This window comes from Larus michahellis, chromosome 5, assembly GCF_964199755.1.
Source record: "Larus michahellis chromosome 5, bLarMic1.1, whole genome shotgun sequence".
Lineage (NCBI taxonomy): Eukaryota > Metazoa > Chordata > Aves > Charadriiformes > Laridae > Larus > Larus michahellis.
The window spans coordinates 58,793,885-58,817,181 of record NC_133900.1 but is presented as its reverse complement, the minus strand read 5'-3'; the positions used below and the strand labels follow the sequence as shown (position 1 = coordinate 58,817,181).

Below are 23,297 nucleotides of genomic sequence, written 5' to 3'. Positions count from 1 at the left end.
TAAAATCAAAAAGTACAAAATAGCACTAGTTCATCTAATTTCCCTCTTTTAATTGCCTAGTTCCTGTTACGCTGGAATTCAAATGTGACTGTGACTGACGCTCCATTTTAGATTAGCATGGCATTATTAGTTTGCACAGCAGGTGAACAAAGTAACTGATAGGAAGGTTTCCCTTATTTTAACCCTAAATAAAGGAGATAATCTAATATGAAATGAAAGATTTTGGAGATTCATAATTACCCTTGAATTGGAATTTCACATAGAAACCAAATCAGACAAAAACTTGCTTTCTTTAAATACAATGAAAGTTTTAGTCAAAGTAGATCATTGGGTCCTTTCTCATTTTCACAAGACCCTGTAACATGTTGTGATCAGTTCTCAATTGGTGAAAGTTTTGCCATTAATACAAACAGAACCAAATTGAAATGCCCTTTTCAGTTCTTAATAAATATCACAGCTGCAGCATCCAAATGAACATATTTGAGCTCCTGTGGCTATCAGGCACTAACGTCAGATGCCAACACTCCCTGTACAGGACAGAGAAAGACATTGTACCTCCTTGTACAGGACAGAATTTGGAACCATTCTCAGAATATGTGACCAAGCACTCAGCATAATGGTTAACCGTGTGTGTACACAGTTTGAAAAGAAATCATACATTTCTCTTATTGTAACATCAACTTCTTTTTTTATACTAGGTGATGCTTTTCACTGAAAGGACACTGATCAGAACAGCAGCTTAATCCATTTTTGTTTTCTTTATTGTGTCCGCAGTAACTGTAAATCAGCTACTGAAAGACAGGGAACAACATTTTTGGTTTACAGTCTGTGGAAGAGGGGTAAGTATAGTAAAAGAACAAGGTTGAAGGAACCAGTGATAGGTCACAGTCCATTTCAACTATTTTCAACTACTTTTAACTTCTTACTTACCGGAAGCCTTTAAATAAGTAGCAAGCCACTTATTTTGGAGACAGAATCGTCATCTCATTTAGGGAGGGAAAATTAATTAGCAATGAATTATATAGCTCACAAGCATTATGCTTCTTGAGAGCACCCAGTCTGGGACAGCAGTACTGATAAAACCAAAAATGCCATCAGAGGAGAAGCTAGACTTACACTGAAATTACTTGGCTCAGCCCACTTATTTCTACCTATGAGCATAGGCACGCTCAACTAATATCAAAAAACCAACTCGGGAGATTTCTGAACTCTTCTCCAGGGAAGCAATGCCTTTTGTCCTCAATGTATGGCTTTATTCCAGACTAAGGGCAACCTTTGTAGAAATGATGCCAAGTATTTGCTGGTCAGAACTGATGTCTGGAAATAGAGGAGAAACTATGACATTCCAGATGCACGCAGTGTTTCCATACTGAAAAATAAGCCGAGCTTGAGCCTACTCCAGAACAGACCAATCTTACCAACAGCTAAAGCAGAGCAGGAAGAAGTCTGATTTCACGCATGCTTTTCCATAGCTCAAGAGCAGGAATTTTAGCTTGGTGATGACCTGTGTTTTACACCTAGCTGCAGAGAAGAACTCGCATTCCAAACTGAAGCCCCTCAGGTAATAGCAGTAATTTACAGGTATAAAAGCATACACAGTTCCCAAATTTCCAAAGATTTTGTGAATGGCATTAACCAGACCTCTCCGCAGACATTTGTGGGAAGGGGCAGGTATTAGCACGGCAGTTGCAGAAGTGGGGGAACCTGCCCAGCAAGCCCTCCCAAGAGGCAGCCACCTGCACCGTCTGGAGTCGCCCTCGCTAACTTTGAGACCCTCTCCTCAGCGCTAAGCATCAGTTGACAATGACTCCCTGCCCGACTCCACCTGCTATGGCCTATCTTGCATTTTAAATTAGTTTTCCTGTTACAGTCTTAAACTGATCTAAGTTCTAACCACAGGAGAGTTGCTTGGTGTATTAATTCGGGTTAGAGGAAACTACTTCCCCACCAAAAAACCAAGAAATTTACACTACAATGTGCAGCTGATTATAACCAATGACCCTTACAAAACAATTTATGATTCAATATTTGTGAAACAAAGCAATGTACTCACTGATGGCTTTGTATCAGCATAAATGACTAATTACTTCAATCAGGAAGCTCAACAGATAACGAACTTGATTTATTATAAATACAGGGGCTTGCCCTCTTATAAAAATGACTTGCTCTGCAGTTCAGGACACATTGATTTATGGCAGTACTTGTAATTCTCTTATTTTTTATTTTAACATTTAATAATAGGTGAAAAATCAATTAAAAGTAAACCAGAGCAAGACACGTTCCCAATATAATTGTATTCAATTCCACAGTAATACTCATACATTATCTATATCCTAATATTTCATTAATAGTAAAGATACAAAACTATTTTGGAAAACATGCAGAGAGTAAAAGATTAATTTGGCCAAGGTTACAGAAAGAATGAATATTCTTGACTTTCTCAGACATGACTATTCATTATTTAGTGATACCTGACATCTGTTGCTGAGACCAGCTAAACGCAATTCGAATCCAGTTTCTCTCTCTCTAACAGACAGTCATAAAAAAATCTCTGAAGATAGATTATGAATCAATTATGGCATAGGATCCCATCAGAGAGAGAGACTGAATCTGCCTGGAGTCTGGTAGTGGACAAGTAAGTATCTTAACATCTTTGCTGCAAAGCCACTTTGGAAAGTACTTTACTGTCTCCTGACCCCCAGTCCTTTACCTCACGTAAGGGCTGTTTATGCACAGATAGGGCACTTATTAGGGCATGTCAGGTCCCCATGACAGGGCTTGTAGATTTACTGCACTACATTCAAACTACACAATATAGTTACTAATTTTTACAGTACATATCTTTTAAATAACACAAAAAACATCCACGTCTGATCTACTTACACTAATACTAAATTGTTTAGGACACTTTCATCCACCTGAAGTCCTCTAAGTCTGTCCAAACAAGACAACTGCCATGGATTCCCTCTTTCTGCATATTTATGCTGCAGATTTTTGAGGAACGCCCAGGTGCACTTCTATATATTTTGCTGCATGGGTGAAGGGAGAAACAGCATGCCAGAGATCAGAAGAGACTTTTTTCATAGTTCACTGGTAACCAGCACTATTCTCTAGGTTATCTTAAGTTTTTGGGGTAAGCGCCGGAGCTCCATGGTGTCCAAGGAGACTGTCACACAACTGCGTGAGTATGAGTACAGTTGCTCAGTCAGTTATTATAGTGGTAATGATTATTGTTGCATTGGTACGTGCAGAGAACAGTGATTAAGGGCAACGTAAGAATATTTTCAACATGAAGAATGTTTTCATAGACAGGAAGATTTCCTTGATCTAACTTCAACTCTGAGCTCAGCTAAAACAAACTGTATTCCTCAGGGCACTGCAACAAACGGATTATCATCAAATAAAGACACTTGGCAGCCAGGTTCATATTACAGCTGCTTCTTGTGCTGACCAGCACAGTCATTGTGACCCCATGTTCCCCCTGTTTTAATATATCCTCACATTGTCTCTTGTCTCATACTTAACACCAACATTCCTCCGGGCAGAAACCACCTCCTTCTCATGTGTTTACAGAAACATCTGCGCCTAGTGACTCTTAGCGTTTAAATAACAAGAAAGATATAAATCTGATTATGATTTATAGCAGAGAGTTGAACAACAGAATTAAATTTCTGCATTATCAAAATCAATGGAAATGTTTCTTCTTGAGGCTAGGGTTTTTCCTATTGCATCGTCATGGTTGGTACCTTGTTGGTAGAAATCTTTTCTCACATAAAAAACTTTTTTTTTTAGTCACCCATCAATTCTTATACCTTGCAGTTATTAGCACAGCCACATAAAATGGCAGTATGAGTCATATTTTCAACAGCACTTTTGTTAAATAATCTCATTCTATCAAGCATTTCTTCCAAGCCCAGTGGCGCACAGAGGAAGTCCCACAATTTGGATTACTACAATTCAGAAGATATCCATCAAAAGATTACTAAAAGACATCTGCTTTGGTCTGTGAGGGGCACACATGGGACCGACTTCTGCTATATTCTGTAACCACTCACTGATGCCCAGACGCCAAACCCAACTTCTGCATAGCTGCAGAAAACCAGCATGCTACTATAGTAATTAGAAAAAAGATCAGAAAGTATGGGATATCTACCAACATAATACAGGATTTTATGACTTTTAATCAGACTAAGATAGTTCTGATAGCCTGTGAGAAATTTGGGAGATCTTTACAAGTCTTTAAAATCTGATGTCATGCTACCACTCATGGATGTCTGAAACTACATACATAATTCTTAAGGACTGCTGATTAAGATTGTTTATTTTCTTTGCTGGTGATTCAGATGACTGGTTTCATACTTAAATCCTTTTCAAATAAAGGTGCCCTCATTCTATGAAGTGAACCATCTGGAGTTCTGCTTTTTTTTAATCCACAGTATTAGAGGTCAGGCAGATGCAAGTGTTCAGGGGAGGATTTGGAACAAGCTAAAAAATAATGAGAAATATAAATTCAAACAGAATCTGACATAAAAACAGGAAATCTCATCCACAAAATGAAATTCCACTATTTTACACAAAAAGAAACTGTCAATTACTAAATATACATTCATTGGTTATATCTGGGTTATATACAGAACTATTATGGCAGTGAGAGCAGAACTCCAGATGGTTCTCCAGAACAGAACAGCATTTACTGGCATCATGAAAATTAATCCAACCTGCAAAACTCTTTTAACTGAGTTTGTGTTTCAGAAGGAATATTTGTTTTGAACAGAAATTTTACATTATAGCTTATATTTTAAAAGGTACCTCTGTTGTTTCAGAGAAGCATTAAGACTGGAATCTCCCTCTTCCAGGCATTTATTTTGTAACAATCATTTAATTTCATATGTTGTTATGTTTGACAACTGTCATGGGGAGCTAAACACTTTCCTCTGCAGCTACTGTGATTACTGAGAAAAAAATATGAAATAACTTTGAAAATTATAGATCCGGTTCTGCTGAGCTCAGCAAGGAGGAAAGGCTGCCCAATATCTTTACTGGTGCAGTCACTCCTAGAGGCTATTCTGACTTGCACTTGCTGGCAAAAGTCCCTAAAGGACCATCTGCCAGCAAGAACAGTGGGGGGTGGAAAAAAAATAATCGTTCATGTGCACACTCACATAGTGCCAATTTCTTCCCAATTCTCAAAAATTTCAAATAGCAGAAGCTACCATGAGCAAGATTTAGGACTTTAGTACGCCAACTTTACCTGCTGGGGAGTCCTCAGTATAGAAGCACTTCACCAGAAGAGACAGAGAGCCTCCATAAAAAGGGGAGAAGAAGAAAATTGAACAGATAAAAGTATTTATCTTTTATATTCAGAATGTTATGGTTAAGGTCACAGAGCCATGGTCAATGTTACCAAGCACTGCAGGTTAACTATATTGAAAAGGTATGTCTACAAAAGGCTTATTGGGAGGGTGGGGAGAAGTGTCGAATACACACAACAGCTGCGTGCACACTAAGGTCATATCTTCAAAACTGCTGCTACAGGTCTATTTATTTAACTTATTGCTATAGCAACCCATAACAATCCTAAAGCATTCAAAATAGGAGATGCATGCCAGAGTAGCCTAAGTTTCTGTAACAGAACATGCTGTTTCCATCAATCAGATTTGAAAGATGCAGATTAGAGAGAAAGCATTTAAAATTAAATGCAAGGCCTTATTCTGATTTCAGGAAAGAAAGAAAATAATCCAAAAAACATATATTGCAAATACATAGATATATGTCTTTTACATATATATATATATATATATATACACACGTATCGCAAAGTTAGAGCTTCGTTGGCTAAGCCTTTCCTGTTATGTGTACCCATTCCCACCTTCACAATTTTATTTTTCTGTAAAATGCACTCTTGAAGGCATCAGCTTGTATAGAAGGGCAACAGCTGTTCTGTTCTGGGTCAAAGCAGATGCAGTACATTCCACCAGAGTTGTCTCTATATGATGCTTTCTCAAGAATACTCATAAAGCTTTTCTTTTTTTTTTTTCCTTCTTCCTTTGCTATTTCTACTGAAAACATGGCTGTGCATGCTCCTGGCATGTTTAGGATTTTCTTCCTCTATGGTACTGGCCGAGGTGGTTTAGGTGATCCTAAATGACTACGCTCTACAGTTTTACAGAAAATCTCACAATTCTAGGGTCTCAGTATTTATTCTGTTAACTTTTAATTTGCTGCATACTAAACTAGAAAAAAACTCTACTGAAAATTTAGATCCCATTAACCTCAATACTCTTGAGCCGTTAGGTCTCACTAGTCTTCCTAGGAATAAAACAACAAAATCGAAAACACTTTACATGGGGTTTTGTGGCTGATCTGAGAGTTTGACTTCTATGAAAACTCAACTCATCTCATTTGTGAGTTAGGTTTTTATGGAATGCAGAGGATTACAGGTACCTGTATTGTATTTGTGATGATGATAATCAGATGGCATTCCCATAAGGCCCCTGAAAGAAGATTTACGTTCTGTATCACCTTTTCATTTTTTGTGTGTGTATCTCATCTTGTGCTTGCAGTATTTTGTCTGTTAAACTGTTTTCAATGTCTGAGTTCAAATAATTTGCTACAAGATTAAAGGTGACACCCTCAAAAGCAATTTCAATAGGCCTCAATTTCCTAGGTGCTCAAAAGAAAATAATTAAATGGTTGAAATTTCTGTTGTGGGATTTGGTGGACTATGTCCTTGTTTGTTCCTTGCTCAGAAACTGCAACAAATAGATATTTCCTTATTGTCTGCATTACAGGAGTATCCAAAGTCTCAGGCAGGGTTGGGTTTCTGTGTGCAAACAGAAAAATGCATTTCCTGCCTTGTAGGAGTTCACAGCGTCGGCAATGAGCCTGCAATAAGTTCCATGTGTGCCAACGCTTGAACCTTTACAGATGCCATAGTAACGCTGCAGACTACTAGGAACTCAATAAATGCATAAACGACCATTTTTCATATACATTGTTACACAGCCATTGATTGATAATGATACCCTGGTCACTAATGAACTTGACTAGACTAAAACTGCTAATCTAGAGATGAATGGAGGGTAAAAACTTGTCCTTCATGAAACTGGAGAGACAGGTGACAAATTCCTTCTTAGTAAACAGTAATGTGTTAAGAACCTATGATAACTACCTGGTCAATCTATGAAATCAGTTGCACAGCCTGATATCTGAGCAATGAGTTTTCATTTTCGACAGCTTTGGTACTTCAGTCTCCTTTTTACATACAGCCACCAGTGACATAAAGTTTTGATTAGAAGGAATTTCCTTCTGCTACATCTCAGTCAGTCATTTTTAGAAGTTCAGTGCTGACACATGAAATATTTCTAAGTGCATCAAATAAGCACTTCCTTTTGAACAATCTAACATTTCACAGTTCCTTCCAGATCATCACACCGCGGCCTGACATATTCCACCCTGGCTCCAAACCTGCTACGGAAAGGCTTTTCAAGAGATACCTCCAGCCAACTGGGAATAAGCTACATCCCTTCTGGATCGCCTACATATAAATACAGATCTGTTTTATCTTCACAGATAGAAAGACTTAAAAGAGAAACAAAAAACATTTTAGCATGGGGGTTTCCCAACTGCAACCAAGCACATTCCACACATTATTCAGTGCAAACCTAAATAGACTTGCCTATTCTTTGTTTGCAACTTCTGCCTCCAACACTTGACCCAAAATTCTGGGTATGTCCCTTAAACCCTGCTGTTATCTAGTGGTCGGTGAGAAAAATGAGTTTGTGAATTGAGCCTGAAGCCTCAAACCAACAACCCTGTAATTCAGGAAAGAGATTTATATACCCTCTCCGAGGACTGGTGTAACTTTCCTCTACCCCCAGTCCTCGGATATTACCAGTGAGGCTACACAATTGCTAGGATATAACTGGAGGTAAAGAAAAGGTGATAAAACTAAAGCTGGTAAGATAGGGATCTATAACTATGAACCTAATGCTGAAGCCTTTTCTCATGTGACTAGTCATAGTGGAATCAACGAAATTACTCGTACAAGTTAGAACTCCAGCATCAAGGCTATAAGGATTATGCTGCTCTGAGTAAGACATTATTTTACAAGTACGCTCACCATTTTTCAATGTAAATATGCAGAAAAATCAGACTCTGTATTAATTAGAATTCACAGAAAGCATACGCAGAGACAGAAAGATGAGTATGGCATGAAAAAAATACAGTATGACGAAAATGGTCTCTGACCATTCTTTTGTGTTTGTACTGACAGTGATTTAACTGTATTTTTGTATTTGAATTTAAAATAAAGCCTATTATAAAAAAGGTTTAATTGTGATAAGGTATATAATTATCTTGAAAGGTATGTCACATAGACATAAAAAACAAACTCTGGACCTCTAGACAAACTCTAGACAAACTCTGGACCTCTCTACGGCTTGGCCAGTGACAGTAAGAGGTGAGCGATCTGACTGCAGTCAGAAGAGCTGAAAAATCAAATCCATGTGATTTATTGTCACCACAAACATTAAGTAAGGTGACTTATTAGCAAATATGCCTAATATTATACTACCTAATGCCATGTATTGTCATGACGTGGATCCTTAAACTGTTCTTCACTTAAAATGAATTTATGGATCAGTCCCAAATTACTTCCCAACAGGAGTCTATCACTCATTTTAATTATGAGCCAAATTCTGTATCTCCTGCTACCCTGACAAAAAAGAAGTCTGGAACTGTTTTAGCTGTATATGGAATGAATACTATTCTGATTCATATCCTTTAAAGTAACGACAGCAAGAAATGCCTTCAGGAATTCTATTCTGGTTAGGAAAAGTAACTCTTCTTATTCTAGATCTTGTGGAAACAGTCAGGAATAATGCTAAATCTATACAATTACTGAATTGGGCTACGTTGTCTTGTTATCATACCTGTTTAGAAACAGCCATAGATACAGAGTTAAACAGACTTATGGGCCTCAACTACAAATGACAATCAAGCCATTGCAAATCCTTCACACAGCGTCTGAAGCTACAAAAGTAATTCACCATGACCTAACAGCCTTGTTAAGCCTTTGTTTCCATTTTCTTAATTGTATTTCTATATTTGAGAGATGTGAATTTGGTTGAAAACAGAATACTTCTCACTGTATTTGAAGTATGTCGTACTTAAATAAATCCAGGTATGTATATGAGAATTCATTTGCCAAACTTGTGAGTACTCATTATTTTTGTTCTGAAAACTGGCATCAGTCATATTAATCCCTCTCACATAATTTATCACACATCATCTGGTTCAGATGACAACTATCTATTGTCACCACAATACATACCCAATACTTTCATAATGTAGAATGTTGCATGTCTAACTGTAGATAGGCAGATTTCATTAATTGTAAAATAATCTAAAAAAGAACATTAGTTTACCAGCTTAATTGGTGTTAATATCTAAATTACATAGTAATTATGAAAAGAGAAAATGTTAAGATATGGCTTTACAACAGAAACCTAATAGTTCATTTAGATACTGGAAACCAACATTCACTTTCTTATCAATTTTTGGTGCATTTCAAAGCATGCCTCCTGGTCTAGTGCTCTAAAGCTCCTCTTGCACACATGGCTGCCACCAGTAGCTGCTTTTCTGTATCACATTTACAACCAGACTGCATTCCGTTATTCGCATGCTACTTTGTAGACGTGTACATAAAGCATTGACAAATTCTCTGAAAACAAAACAGTGCAAAAAGAAAAGAAAATGCAAAGGTGCCATCCAACCACAACGAAATACCAAAATGTGACAGCAGTCAAGCAGAATAATGCAACCTCAACGAATCCAGCCCACGCCGCTTTACGATACATAAAGTGATTATCTGTTAAAGACTGGTGGTTCATTCAAGACAAGGGGGCAGTCTCCGTCCAACAGCCTGTCCTGTAAGAACCACTGCCTGGCAGCTGTAACTGCATGGACAGAGACTCTTCCACCCACTCACCTCCAGAAGTGACCTCTTCAGAACTGGGCTGAGGAACATTGGCAGGACAATGTGGGGAAGCTTGCATTGCTGCCGCCCTTGCTATACCTGTCCTGTGGAGAAATAGAGGACTTAATTTCCAGGGCTGTCAGTCAGCACCTTCCACACTACAAGTGAAGGAAAAAGAAATGAATTTGACAGTGCCTGCTTCAAGCGAGTACATTTTGGGGTGTGGTGAAGAACCCCCATTTTCTACTGAAGTATTTGGGTTACTTTCGTATCTTCTGTGGAGCTCCATTTGTTTGCCCGGCCAGCAAGCTGGATTCTTTGGTTCATGAGTTGATGATGCTCTTGCCAATTACCTATTACCTAGCTGGGATATGGCCATTGAGAATCAACTTAACTAGACAGCCTAAATAAAATAAATAAAGAAATCATGTTTAAATTAATCTCTCAACTCTGACACAAACAAGTACTTGCCATTGGGTAATTCTCTCCCTTCTACCTCCCTTTCGAAATGGCAAGTTTCTTAGTCTGCTCTTTATATATTTCCTTTATAGAAACCATTACTATATGAATTACCTAGCAGAGAAGCAGTTTGTTTACTTCTCCTGTCCCATCCATTCCATAGAGGCATTTTATTTTACTTCCACATTATCTAAATAGGGTTACCAAAAGAATTGATCCTAACAAAGGCAACTTTTAAAGGAAAAAAGGAAACTTTCCACTATGCTTATGGTTTCCAGCAAGGACAATGGTTTCAGCCACCAGTTTTTACTGTGACGCATACAAATGGTTTGTATATACCAAAGTGCACTCCACTAGAGAGACAGAGACAAAAAATCTCTGTTTGAAATATGTGAATAAATCATTCTTTTGAGTGTGGTGATGAATGCAATGTTTTACAAATTCAAAAGCAATTCTTCTAAAGCCTTACTAAAACAAGTGTGTTTGCTTCCAAGAGTGATCTCTGTGTATCTTTCAGGAGTATCATGATGGTTTTTGTTGGAGGAAATGTCAAGTTTAGACACAGAGAATTGGAAGCTAATGACCAACCATTTTACTCTGGCAGGAGTGTGCCCTGAATACTGATGTTCACAGGCAGGAACAATTTCCAATAATTAATTGGAAACATATCAGCCTTCATTGCATTTGCTTAACTTTGGTCAACAGCAACGTTAATCTTGCAAGTGAATTGAGAGACAAGACAAAGCCTATACATGTGAGGTTTATATATAATTCAGAACTGCTGAAAAGCATGGAAAGCAAGCCAAGAAAATGATGATTATAAAAATATGGAAGAGGAACTCTATTAGGGGAAAAAAAAAAACACAAACAACAAACCCAGCTTTTATCATACCAATTACTTCAGCTCAATCTTTCAGCTAGGTGTATGCTGAAGAGTAAACGTAGGGATAAATCAAATTGTTCACTTCTTGTTTGGGCAAAACAGACTTATGCATCACTCCCTTCCTAAACAAAGATGCCAGACAAAGTATTTTCTTAATTTTTATTTCTATGTGTTTATTTGCCACTGTGTACTGCTTTTCTCTTCACAAAGTTCCCAGTTTACAACATACTAACCACTTCAAAGCAACAAAACAGTTTGTCTCTCTGAATATCTACTACCTTGGACTATGATTATGGCTGTCCATGGACAATGATTATAAACAGACTTTGGCCAAGATATTTGGATGAGGCATCTCCAAGAGAAATAATAACAATTGGTCACATATATAATACCACATTTAATAAACCCAGTATTTAAATATAAATTAAGATACAGAAGGTTGGCTCAAAAAAATAGGACAATGATTAATTCTGTCCTGAGCACTACAGATAGATGTTCAGTTCACTTTCTAAGACAGTGATTATTCTAAGCACTAACAGGAATTTTAGTAAATCTGCTCTTTTTCCTTATGTGACAAATGCTAGAAAGTATCAGAAAGAACAAAAATCATCATGGAACCCTGATGACCTTAGGTTTTACATACTGCCTAAACCCCTCTCACAGTCATAAAAAGCTGCCCCCAAAATATCATGATACCTAGATAATCTATCTGTTACAGTAACAATGCACAATCATCACTGATACTTTTCTCTCCAGACAGAGAAAAGAACTCAAACAACTTGAAATGTTTGGGGATAGCTTCTAATAATCCTTGGAAAGACTGGCATTAGTGGAAACAGGTTTCACCCCAAACCACAACCGTTAATGTGTCTACCCTCCCTCAAATGCAAACTGGTTAAAGCTAAAACTGGGCGGGGGGAAGCTACAACTGAAAGCAGGAGCTAAAACAGTCACAGTGGGGATTTTTGTTTGTTTGCTTTAGTAAGCTACAAAAACATAAAATGCCAAGCATTTCACACATTTAGGGTGACCTACATTTGTTTCAAAAACAAGCCTTAAATTTTCAAAAACAAGCACCTTATGCATTAAATGCTTCGAAGAGCGTTTCCTTTGCTTACATCCTCCTGATTTTCTCCGAAGTTAACTATTGTTCTTAAACCTCCCCTACAATCTATGTTGACCTATGTATCCCAAGCACTTCAAAAGGCACTTTAACCATATGGGATGTTTCTATAAGGTAGAATCACTTTCACTGTCTGGGAGAGTAGTTCATGGAATAAAAAAGAAAACAATTTTGCCACAGGAGAAAGAGGTATGTTCCGGAGATTAGGAAGTTCTTCCATGAAAGAAAGCACATGCTATTTTTAGGATGACCTCACATCCTGCCACCATATCCAGCCTAGAATATCCCCTCTTCTTCCTTGTTTACATATTGGGCAGAATCTATTGTATTCATAAGGACTGTAATATAGTTTCTGGACTTAGTTCTCAGAACCACCAGAAATTTTCCTGCGAGTCCTATGGAAATCACTGATTTTTTTACAGATCATTTTCCATTTGGTAAATGAAGAAAACCTACTTTTCAGTCTCCATGACTGGAAAAAAAGAAACAGTGAGAAGTCCATTGTGTGGACCTTTAGATGAATGAATCCACGCATCTATGGCTGCAGCAGTGGATTCCTCATCTCCATTCTTCACCCAGTGACAACTTTCAGGTGGTGGTTGAACAAACCTTTCCCGTCTCCTGCATGTGTGCGAGGACAGTACCAGCATGGACTGTGGTCACACCTGGGTCTCCTCAGCCAACATATAGCTGGTGAAAAAAAAAAACGAGCCTGACAATTTGTACCTACAGCCGAATCGTGTTGGTCATCACTGCTAGGGAGCCCATACTTACATTCCAGCATCCAGAAATGATGTTGCTAGTACCTGAACTTTCATGGATAGTCTCTAAAGAAAAAGGAATAATTTCAATATACTATATGCTATGCTAAGAACCTGTGAAATTTTTTTTTTTTTTTTTTTTTTTTTTTTTACACAAGCTAAAAAGAATATTGATTTCTTTCAAGTCCACTGCACTCTAAATGCAATTTCCACTGTTGCTATTTGAGGTATTAGATAAAAATGCCATCTTTCTCACTAAGAAAAGAATCAATGAGTCTTTCATGAAGCAGAAATGTCTAAGGCTCTTTGGCATATTTCAAACAATCTTTTCAGCTGGCAGTAGCCAAAGAACTTACATTGATTCATGAACAAACACATGGAAAATTCACTTTGGTGCCATCCCAGCTTAGTATATATTCACCATGCACTGTGGACTGCAAGACACTGCCAATCTAAAAATATCCATAGTGATATAACTAACAATACAAACTCAGTGCTTCACATCTCCGTTACAAACTAAAGGAAGTCAAGAAATGGCTATAAATAACACAAAAAAAAGCCATCTCTGAGGATCTAGATGGACCCTGAGAAACTTCAGGAGGCTCAACAAGGAGAAGTGCAAAATTCTGCACTTGGGGCAGAAAAGGTCCATGCATTCGGCTGAAAAGCAACTGGCAACATAGCAGCCTGGCTGGAAAGGTCCTGGGGTCATCCTGGATGCTAGGCTGAATATGAGCCAACAGTGGGCTCACATCAGCAAACCATCAGGAATAATGTGGCCAGCAGAAAGAGGGAAATCACTGTCTATTCATCATCGATGAGTGTACACTTCAACCACTGTCCAGTTTCCAATTCCCCCTAGCTGAAGTGGAAAAACTGGACAAAATCCAGCAAAGTCTTAAGCACCTACCAAGTTGGTCAGGTGCTTAGGACATTTGCATAGACTGAGGGAGCTGGAGTAATTTAGTCTGGAGAAAAGAAGGCTGAGGGTAGACCTTATCGCTCTCTACAACTACCTGAAAGGAGGCTGTAGCGAGGTGGGTGTCAGTCTGTTCTCCCAAGCAACAAGTGATAGGATGAGAGGAAACAGCCTCAAGTTGCACCAGGGGAGGTTTAGATTGGGTATTAGGAAAAATTCCTTCACTGAAAGGGTTATCAACCATTGGAACAGGCTGTCCAGGATAGTGCTTGAGTCACCAGTCCTGGAGGTATTTAAAAGACATGTAGATGGGGTGGTTAGGGACATGGTTTAGTGGGATTTAGCACTGTTAGGTTTATGGTTGGACTTGATGATCTTAAAGATCATTTCCAACCTAAATGATTCTATGATTGTGACTATTTCTGCATTTAGCACACAATTTTTAGTCTCAATGATGCAACTGTGTCAAAGCTTCAGCCATAGGCTACTCCTTGACAGTGTGTTAATCTCTGAGGCGATGCCACAACCAAAGCACTCTGGAATGCTCTTAACAGTAATCACCAACTACAGGGAGACTCCTCAGCAGTTTAAGATTAAGTATTTACCTAAATGTTTTGCATATAGCTCAAAAAAACTCATTGTGTCATTATGATGCTACCACAATATGAACTTTTTGGAAGCTGTAAAAGCATAATTTAGGGAGACAATATGAACCTAACAAATAAGTACACACCCAAAAGCACACGAATGGGCAGGTCAAGGGAAAGAATTATTGTTTTGTGAAGACATGTATATTTTTTATAGTTCTGGTAGAGATAGCCCTGAAAAATATCTGTAACAAAGAATTTTATTTAAGGGCTGAAACTATGTTACTGACATTCACGAAATATCCTGTAATTTTTTTCAGAGAGATTTAATTATACCTTTTGTTCTACTCATCCATTGAAAGATCTTCTGGTTAGCATTAATTTGAATTCTATTGCAACATAAATTAATACAACTTAGACACACTTATCAGCCCTTTAAATAACAAACTGATAATGTGTCCAGGCAGTGTATTCTTGAAAAGAAGAAAAAAGACATACAATTAAAACCTGAACTACAATTATTTTGCATTTCAGAAAGTTAAAAAGTAGCCTGAAGCAAGATTACCTCAAGGAGAAAATCTGGACAGTAGCTTTGCTTCAAGCAAAGACATAAGATTATTTAAAAGAAAACAATGTGCAGCAAGGATAGATCATATAGGAGGAGTAGGCAAAAAGGTCAAAGAAAAAGAAATGGGCTTGTACCCATTCGTTATTATAAATTTGAATATATTAAGCTCCTAAGGACACTTGCAAAGATAGTATTAGGCCCACAGTATTCAACAGAATAACTTAAATAATACCCTAAATTTAACAAATTATATTATGCAGGAGAATTTCCAAGTAGATTTCCTAACCCATTATGCAAAGAAACAAAATAATAATTCTAAATGCTTATAGTAGCTATGGAAAAACTGTTCTTTTGGCTAAAGAATAAGTTCTTGATAGGCTAAACATTCAGTTTGCTGGTGAACAGGAATGCAGTAAACCCTAAGAAAATTAACTACCACCTTTAACAAAACCACATTATTTCAGCTCCTGGGACTTTTTTCTTGTGAAACTGCAGAATGTACTTACGTTTCCTGACAGTGTGTAGAAAAATCTAAGCTTTGTAGAATCTAAGATTTCTGAATATAGTGAAGTTAGGCCAAATTTCCACCTTTATCTTTTTTTGTCCCAAAGAACAAAACCAGTAATGGAATTAAAACTCTGAAGATTCAGCGCACTGAGATTCCCAGAAAGGTTTTTTGTAAATTATTACTTCATCCATTCTTGCAGTAAGTTAGATAAACTCTTCAAAAAAAACTCTTGCAGTATCAGGGATTATACACTACATCACTACAACGTATATATTGTAGTACTGAAGACAAAAGTAACTAACGTTACTGTACAAAGTCATTAGAAAAAAATAGGTGTAGAGATTAAAATCAGGACTGTCAAAGCACAAACAAAATATGGGGTTTGTGTATACAGACATACATTTTCATGGACGCAGAATACAGCTATGCAAAGCCACGCACCCTGATCCAATCCCACTGGAGCCAGCGGCAGGTTCTGAATAGACTTCATTGGATACTAAATCACAATTACATAAAGGCTGTAACAACCTATGGGGATTTTAAAGAAGAAATTGTTGCTGTTTGATGGAAATGTGGATCTTAGTGTCCTAACAAAAATAAGTAGTGCATTCCAGTTTTTTAAAAACCTACCAGAGTGGAAAAAAATAAAACTGAATTTAAAAAAAAAATCTTCATACAACTGCCATTATTTCCAGTCACTTCCAGTTCTATAATAGAGTGATAAACTTAAAAAAGGAAACACCAGTAGCTTTTCCCTTATGATAATAAGGTAAAATCCTGACCCTACTCTTCAGACAAGTGTGTTGATACTAACCTATTTACCTAGCACCTTACCCAGGAAACCTGCCAGCCCTCCTTACAAAGTCAGAAATTCCTACTCAGTAGAACGGTGTAGAAGCAGTGACTTGAAATTTCAAAATAACCCTCCCCTTGCACCTACGGTCATATACAGATTAACCAATCACTCCAAGACCAAAACGGTTTTGAGTGACATCTGTGTCCTTTTATGACAGTAAAAGAATGGTACCGGGTGGCAATCCCTGGTCTTGCACTCACAAAATTCAATGGATATAAGTACAAAGAGCAGAACAAACTTGTCAGAGAGTGACAAATGAATTATGGTTCTGGCTGGATTTCCGTTTTTTTCAGTAAAGATTTCTGGAGCTTGAAGAGTAGCCAGTACTGCAGATAAAAGCCAAGTATCACTACAATCAAGTCAAGCAGCAAATGGAAAGAGAACAACTGCAGTCAAGGAAGGAATGACTGTATTTCTGTCTCCTTATTTCTCTCCCCAGCACTGCTTGGATCTACATATTCTTGACTTCTCCAAAGTCTGAGCAGGGAGTATTACTTCCAGAAAGAGACATGTTGAGAATTTAAAGCTCTGGGGCCCTGCTTGAACAGAGATGGAACAGTTACCTTCTGGCAGGAATTAAAGGTGTACGGAAATGTCACAAAAGGAATGAAACGATGGTCTGGAAAGTGGCCAAAAGGAGATTAAAGGAACTTTAGCAGCATGAAGACACATACCAGGAGCACATGAAAGAGGACTTCAAGGCAGACCATTAGGTTTAAGAAAGTATCTATTGGCTGGGTAGCAAGCTATGTGAACCAGGGGAAAATGTAAATTATTCTTGTGAAATATTTAGTCCCATACTCCCTTGTATAATTTCCAGTCTTGACCATATCTCAAACACCTAGAAGAACAGATGTATTTTAGATTCAGACCAAATTTTTGAACTCTAAGAACTGATCAGCATATCCTTCATCCTCTTCTTCAAGTGTGGTATGTTACTGGATCTGAGATTCAGATTCCGGAAAACAACAACTATCTGTGAGTTAAAACACAGAGCAACTATAGTTCATGTCTTATATCACATTTATTGTGGTAAATATATGATACAGCACGAGTATGAGACTTTCCATAAACACTGGTATGATGAATTTCACCTCAACTAGAAACAGTGATAGAAGAAATAAATTTGGGAAGACTACATAGGGTACAGATGGACCTAGAGAACTTTAAATTAGCTGAAGACTCCAGTAAGCTTGGTTGCTGCTAATAGACCAACTATGGCAGCAGAGAGCTGTTATTTACCCCTGCTTTTTTGTAACATCATTAAAGACTTAATCTTTAGAAGTAGTATTAAGGGTAAAAAATGTGACTGCTATGTTTCCAATGTTGTCACACAAAGGGCTGATAGCAGCAGCAATTCAGGGGTGCATTGAAAGGATGGTGAAGTCACCACCACTGTGACACACTGCAAGCAGGAAAAAGAGCAGCAAATGGAGCACAGACAGAATCTGCATGCTTATCCACATATTTACTGAATTACCAAAGTAGTCGTCTTCTGTGCTTAGTTTGTCTGCAACATGGAAAGTCTCTCCTCTCTGACACATAAGCTAATAAAACTTTCAAAATTATTTTCTTGTCCTCTCTTTTTATACAGAGAAAGTATATACAGAGGGGGAGGACAGAACACGTCTTCGCTGAGACTCACTCACAGAACTGCAGTAACAAGCTGGCCCCGGAACAATCAGTTATTTTACAGAAACACAACATCAAGAATGGCCAGTTTTTAAAGCAGCTAGCTTCAAAAGAAGAAATGGACTATCCACGGATATGATCTGGGTAGCCCCAGAGTTGAAAAGAGGGGCTCTGGGGATTCTGAATTGGATAAAAGCTTCAGGGAACTGTTGGGTTATTGCTTTTAAGAGCTATTAGGATGAACAGGTGCTTTGCCTCATCTCTGTTTCTGCCCTACGTGCTAATATTGCACTTTGTCAATAAACTGTTCATCCTTCCATCAGTAAAAGCAGTTTTTGAAAAATAAAATGAAAACACTTACAGGAGAATCTTCCTGTGCTCCAGCAGAGGCTTCTCAGTGGGCCACAGAACAAGGAGCAGAAAAAACAATGACTCTCTACATAAACTCATGCGAATCACAACTTACAAGGTAAAGCACAAGACTTCCCCATATTCCTTGTCCAGGATAAGCAAACTGGTGAAGTTCTTCTTAGGTGAAAGAACTGTGCTCAAGCTGGCTAGAATTGTGTTGCACCTCTTCTAGCATCAGGTTCCATCCATGAGGGTAGGTCCTAGTTAAAATGTTTAGGTATCGCTTCTTGTCACGTGTAGTCAAAATTCATCTAGCTACCTTTTATTTATTTTGGATGCAGGTATTAGCACTATTTAACTAATAGTTCTTGCCTTGCAAACTCCTACAGGGTTTCACTTATACAAAAAAGCCCCAAAGTTGGAGTCACCATATCTGGACATTATTCCTCTCCTCAGGTTCACTTACTTGGATTCTATCATTGTGACAGAGCATACCTATCACAATAATAGCACCAAGCTGAGTTGTGTGGCTGACACACCTGAGGGACAGGATGCCATCCATAAGGACTTTGACAGGCTCAAGAATTGGGCCCATATGAACCCTCATGAGGTTCAACAAGGCCAACGTCAGGGTCCTGCACCTGTGGTCAGGTCAACCCCGGTATCAATACAGTCTGGGGGATGAAAGGATTTAGAGGAGCCCTGCCAAGAAAGACTTGTGGGTACTGGTGGATGAAAGCCAACTGGAATGATGGAGTACTCCACCTGGAGTACTGCATCCAGCTCTGGAGCCCTCAGCACAGGAAAGACATGGACCTGTTGGAGCAGGTCCAGAGGAGGGCTAGAGGGATGGAATACCTCTGCTATAGTAACAGGCTGAGAGAGTTGGGGTTGTTCAGCCTGGAGAAGAGAAGGCTCCAGGGAGACCTTATTGTGGCCCTTCAGTACTTAAAGGGGGCTTTTAAGAAAGATGCGGACAGACTTTAGGTAGGGCCTGTTGCGATAGGATGAGGGGTAATGGTTTTAAGCTAAAGGACAATGCTTTTAGACTAAATATAAAGAATTTTTTTTTTTTTTTTTTTTTTTTTTTTTCACAATGAGGGTGTTGAAACACAGGTTGCCCAGAGAGGTGGTAGATGCCCCATCCCTGGAAACATTCCAGGTCAGGTTGGATGGGGCTCTGAGCAATCTGATCTAGTTGAAGATGTCCCTGCTTATTGCAGGGGGGTTGGACTAGATGACCTTTGAAGGTCCCTTCCAACCCTATGATTGGATGATTCCAATTCTATGATTCTATATATTTTAGGCATCTTCAGTTATGAACTTGTTAATTCAAATACTGACCCCATTAATATATGATACAGATATTTCAAAGCATGTGAAACTACAGAGCCATAAATTACTCTAAATCTGTCAAGCTGCAGAATGAAACAACATTTTAGAAATGGTAGCCGACAGATGAATACATCACAGAGATCAGACTTAAAGCCAGTCAAAATGGTTAGTGGCAGCTCTAAAGGTTTTTAACATAGGTTTTTAACATAACATTCCTATGTTTTTAACATAGAAATTTACATTTTAAGTCTTGGCAAAATTCAGAGAAAGTTTTCTATTTAGTCTTAAAATTTCAGAAGAGTTACTGGATGCAGTACTGTCTTGGACAATGAAGATCCATGAATGTATATGCTCATACGCACAAACAAATTTATGAATGGAGATTTCTGGATCAGAGGTGACTTAGCAAGAGGAACATTAAGAGCTTAGAAACATTTGCAACATTTCAGGAAAGGAAACTCTGCCAAACTGGATATTTAAAAACAAACAAACAAACAAACCCAAAAACCTGTGTAAATTAAATTGCTAACAATAATATGCCAGCCATAATGACTGAATTCAGTCATTAAAAAGTAAAATAAAGAAACAGCTTCCTGTGCTAGCCTCAATATAACTACATCTATCAAGTCTCATCTGTAATAACCCAGCTGATGTTTGCTCTGTGGAGTCCGAATCGCTAATTCCTTCAATTTACACCAACTTCTTGGCTTTCAGGAACAAAAATCGTTTTCTGTCTAAATATACTTACACTTAACAATGAGAAATGAATCCCTCTGCAAACAATTCTCCACATTGGCAATCACCTTTGTTAGTAATTATTTATAGTGTGGAAGCACCAAAGCTTTCCGCTTTCAGATTTAACATTACTACTATTACTACCATTTCCGAGGTACATCCAGGATAACTATCAAACATTTTTCCAATATACTTATAGCTCATATTTTCCCCTTTCTTTCTACTGTGCATAAATATTACAAAAGCGTCATTAAAAGGTGGTTTTGAAGAAGCATTACAGTAAGCATCACTACTATGTAAGTCTTTACAATACTGACCGAAACATTAACACTTCTGGCGCACATTTCACAGTTTGCGTGGAGCAACAATGGGACCCTGATGACAAACAGCAACTTTGCACCTGCAGAAGTCAGCACTGCTCACAGCAAACTACTTGCTGCCAATAACTGCATCCACAAGCCGTTTCAAATCAACCCCCAAATTTAAAATACCCTGAAATTAATGTGAAGGAATGAAAAAGTAAAATAAACATTCTCAGTATTTCAACCTAACAAAAAAACTGGGAAAGATCAACACAACAAACAACTGTTTCCGCTCCGTACAAATCATATTCTGCATTAATTTCTGCAGGGCAATTCAAAGTTTAAGCAACTAAAAATCTTCACTTGGTCTTGCAGGTGGTCAGTCACAAAGATTTAATACAATTGGCCGTTTTGCAACAGATGCAATTCATTATCTGTTTTTAATCTAGCAACTTTTTAACATTTACATAGTGTCACAAAAGGCCTGTAGCTATTTTCCCGAAATGTTGAATCCAACAACTAAGTACATACCTAACCCTGGAAAATAAAATCCATGTCCAAGTAATCCATTTTTCAGAGAAACCGCATCTCATCACCGCCACAGGGGAAAATCAGAAATGCAAGGACACTGCTTCTCACACCACGGTATAAAGAAATCTTTGCTCCAGTCACAAACCCAGTCTCACTTCCCTGTTTAGCAAACACTGACATACATAGACCAAAATAGTCTATGAATCATAAGGGACTTGAAAAACTTACAGTGCCCTACATACAAGCTCTTACTGGCCAATCTCCCCGTGCTGAAACTTCTACATAGCCATACTAATAATTCTAGATTCACATTTCAAGCATAGCAACTGTAGAGAATACAGACACACCAGAAAACATATAATAGCAGTCATCCACAAGACTTCTGTGAGTGTAACATATATAAAAAAGGACAAGTGAACTCAACACGCACAAAATCTTATTCACATTGCACCCCAGCAACGAGAGGCACCACCATCCTATGGCCATTACCTGACTCTTAGCATCAGGTGTTCTAGGATTTCCATAAGACATGTAATAATACACAGCTACCTATTTCAAAGACACTGCCTATGTGAATTCGTTTTCGAGCTTCTCTGCTGATTAAAGAGAATATACTTGACCTAAATCTTCTATTCAAAAGACGACTACAGAATACACATCTGACTTCATCTTGTACTGGTTATGCTGTATCACATTTCTGCATGCAGAAATGAAAGACATCAAATCAAGCAGTGTGTCAAAATTAACATGTAGTACAAGAGCCTTTTGTGCTACATTGGTAACCAATTTTGCCCTGCATTTCCCAGTCCACTGTGCCTATTTGTTGAATTTTAGTAATTAATTATTATTACTGAATTTTTTAGTTGAATTTTTCTTTTTATCATATCATGATGTAGAAATAAAGACATTCTATCAGAAATTATTTGTGAAATAATGACAGGCAGAGCCTGATTTACAGCTATACATTTGAAAACCCTGGAAAAATTTATTCAAGACGTTGTGCCAAGTTCTATCATAAATTGAAACCTCCTCTCAAAGTTAATAGAATGTGAAGTTGCATTGACTGGATAAAAGTTTAGAAATAAATTATTGAAAATTGGTGACCAGCTCACTGTTTGAGAACTACTTTTATTCTATTTGAAATACTCATTTAAAGTCTTAGAACAAGGAGAAATAATATGGATCCATTAAAAACAGAGAGAGAAGAAAATAAGCAATGATTTATTTTTAACTGAACACTGATGATCTTTATTTTTTACTAGAAACTGGCCTAACAGGCAGAGCATGCTATCACGGTCTTTAATGCAATCAGTACTATCACAGGGCAGCATTAACCTCAAATTTATGCAAATGGTGTTATTTTGCACAGTCATCAACTACTTGCAACGCCTGAGTCACATGAACAACGGAAGTACTACAAACGGGAAAAATTAAGGTGACAATTAATTAAGTTCTATTCAGACTTGAGCTGAACTAGAACTAGAGGATAATAAACCAACTCTCAGTCCTTTGCTTTCTTCTGTACTCTGCCGTAAGTATAACACACACCAATGTCATTATATTACACACAGATGTTTCCATCTTTTTCTTTTTCAAACAGATGAATCGGTAATTATGAAAGGAAAAGCACTGCTATAGTTAACATTGCAATTCACAAACCCCTGTCATATTAATAATTCACAAAAGTCACTGAACTGCATGACTTGTTGTGCTGAAAGATTTTATTAGGAATTGAGTCTCTTAAATGTACATTTTTATTACCTGTATT

The 23,297-nt window shown here is 37.8% G+C and overlaps 1 protein-coding gene across 10 annotated transcripts in view; it reads right to left on the bottom strand.

The window, feature by feature from the left end:
* The window catches only part of PPP2R2C (protein phosphatase 2 regulatory subunit Bgamma), a 199,009-nt gene that overhangs the window by 109,775 nt on the left and 65,937 nt on the right, over window positions 1-23,297 (bottom strand). The window contains exon 2 of one of the 10 annotated variants that reach the window (XM_074587548.1): window positions 9,992-10,078. The exons of 7 other annotated variants lie outside the window; for them this stretch is intronic. In XM_074587548.1, the coding sequence (XP_074443649.1) occupies window positions 9,992-10,078 (87 nt within the window). Of the gene's footprint in view, window positions 1-9,991; window positions 10,084-21,529; window positions 21,683-23,297 lie in introns of those variants that run through there. 2 more of the 10 variants (XM_074587539.1, XM_074587543.1) reach the window with 2 other exon arrangements.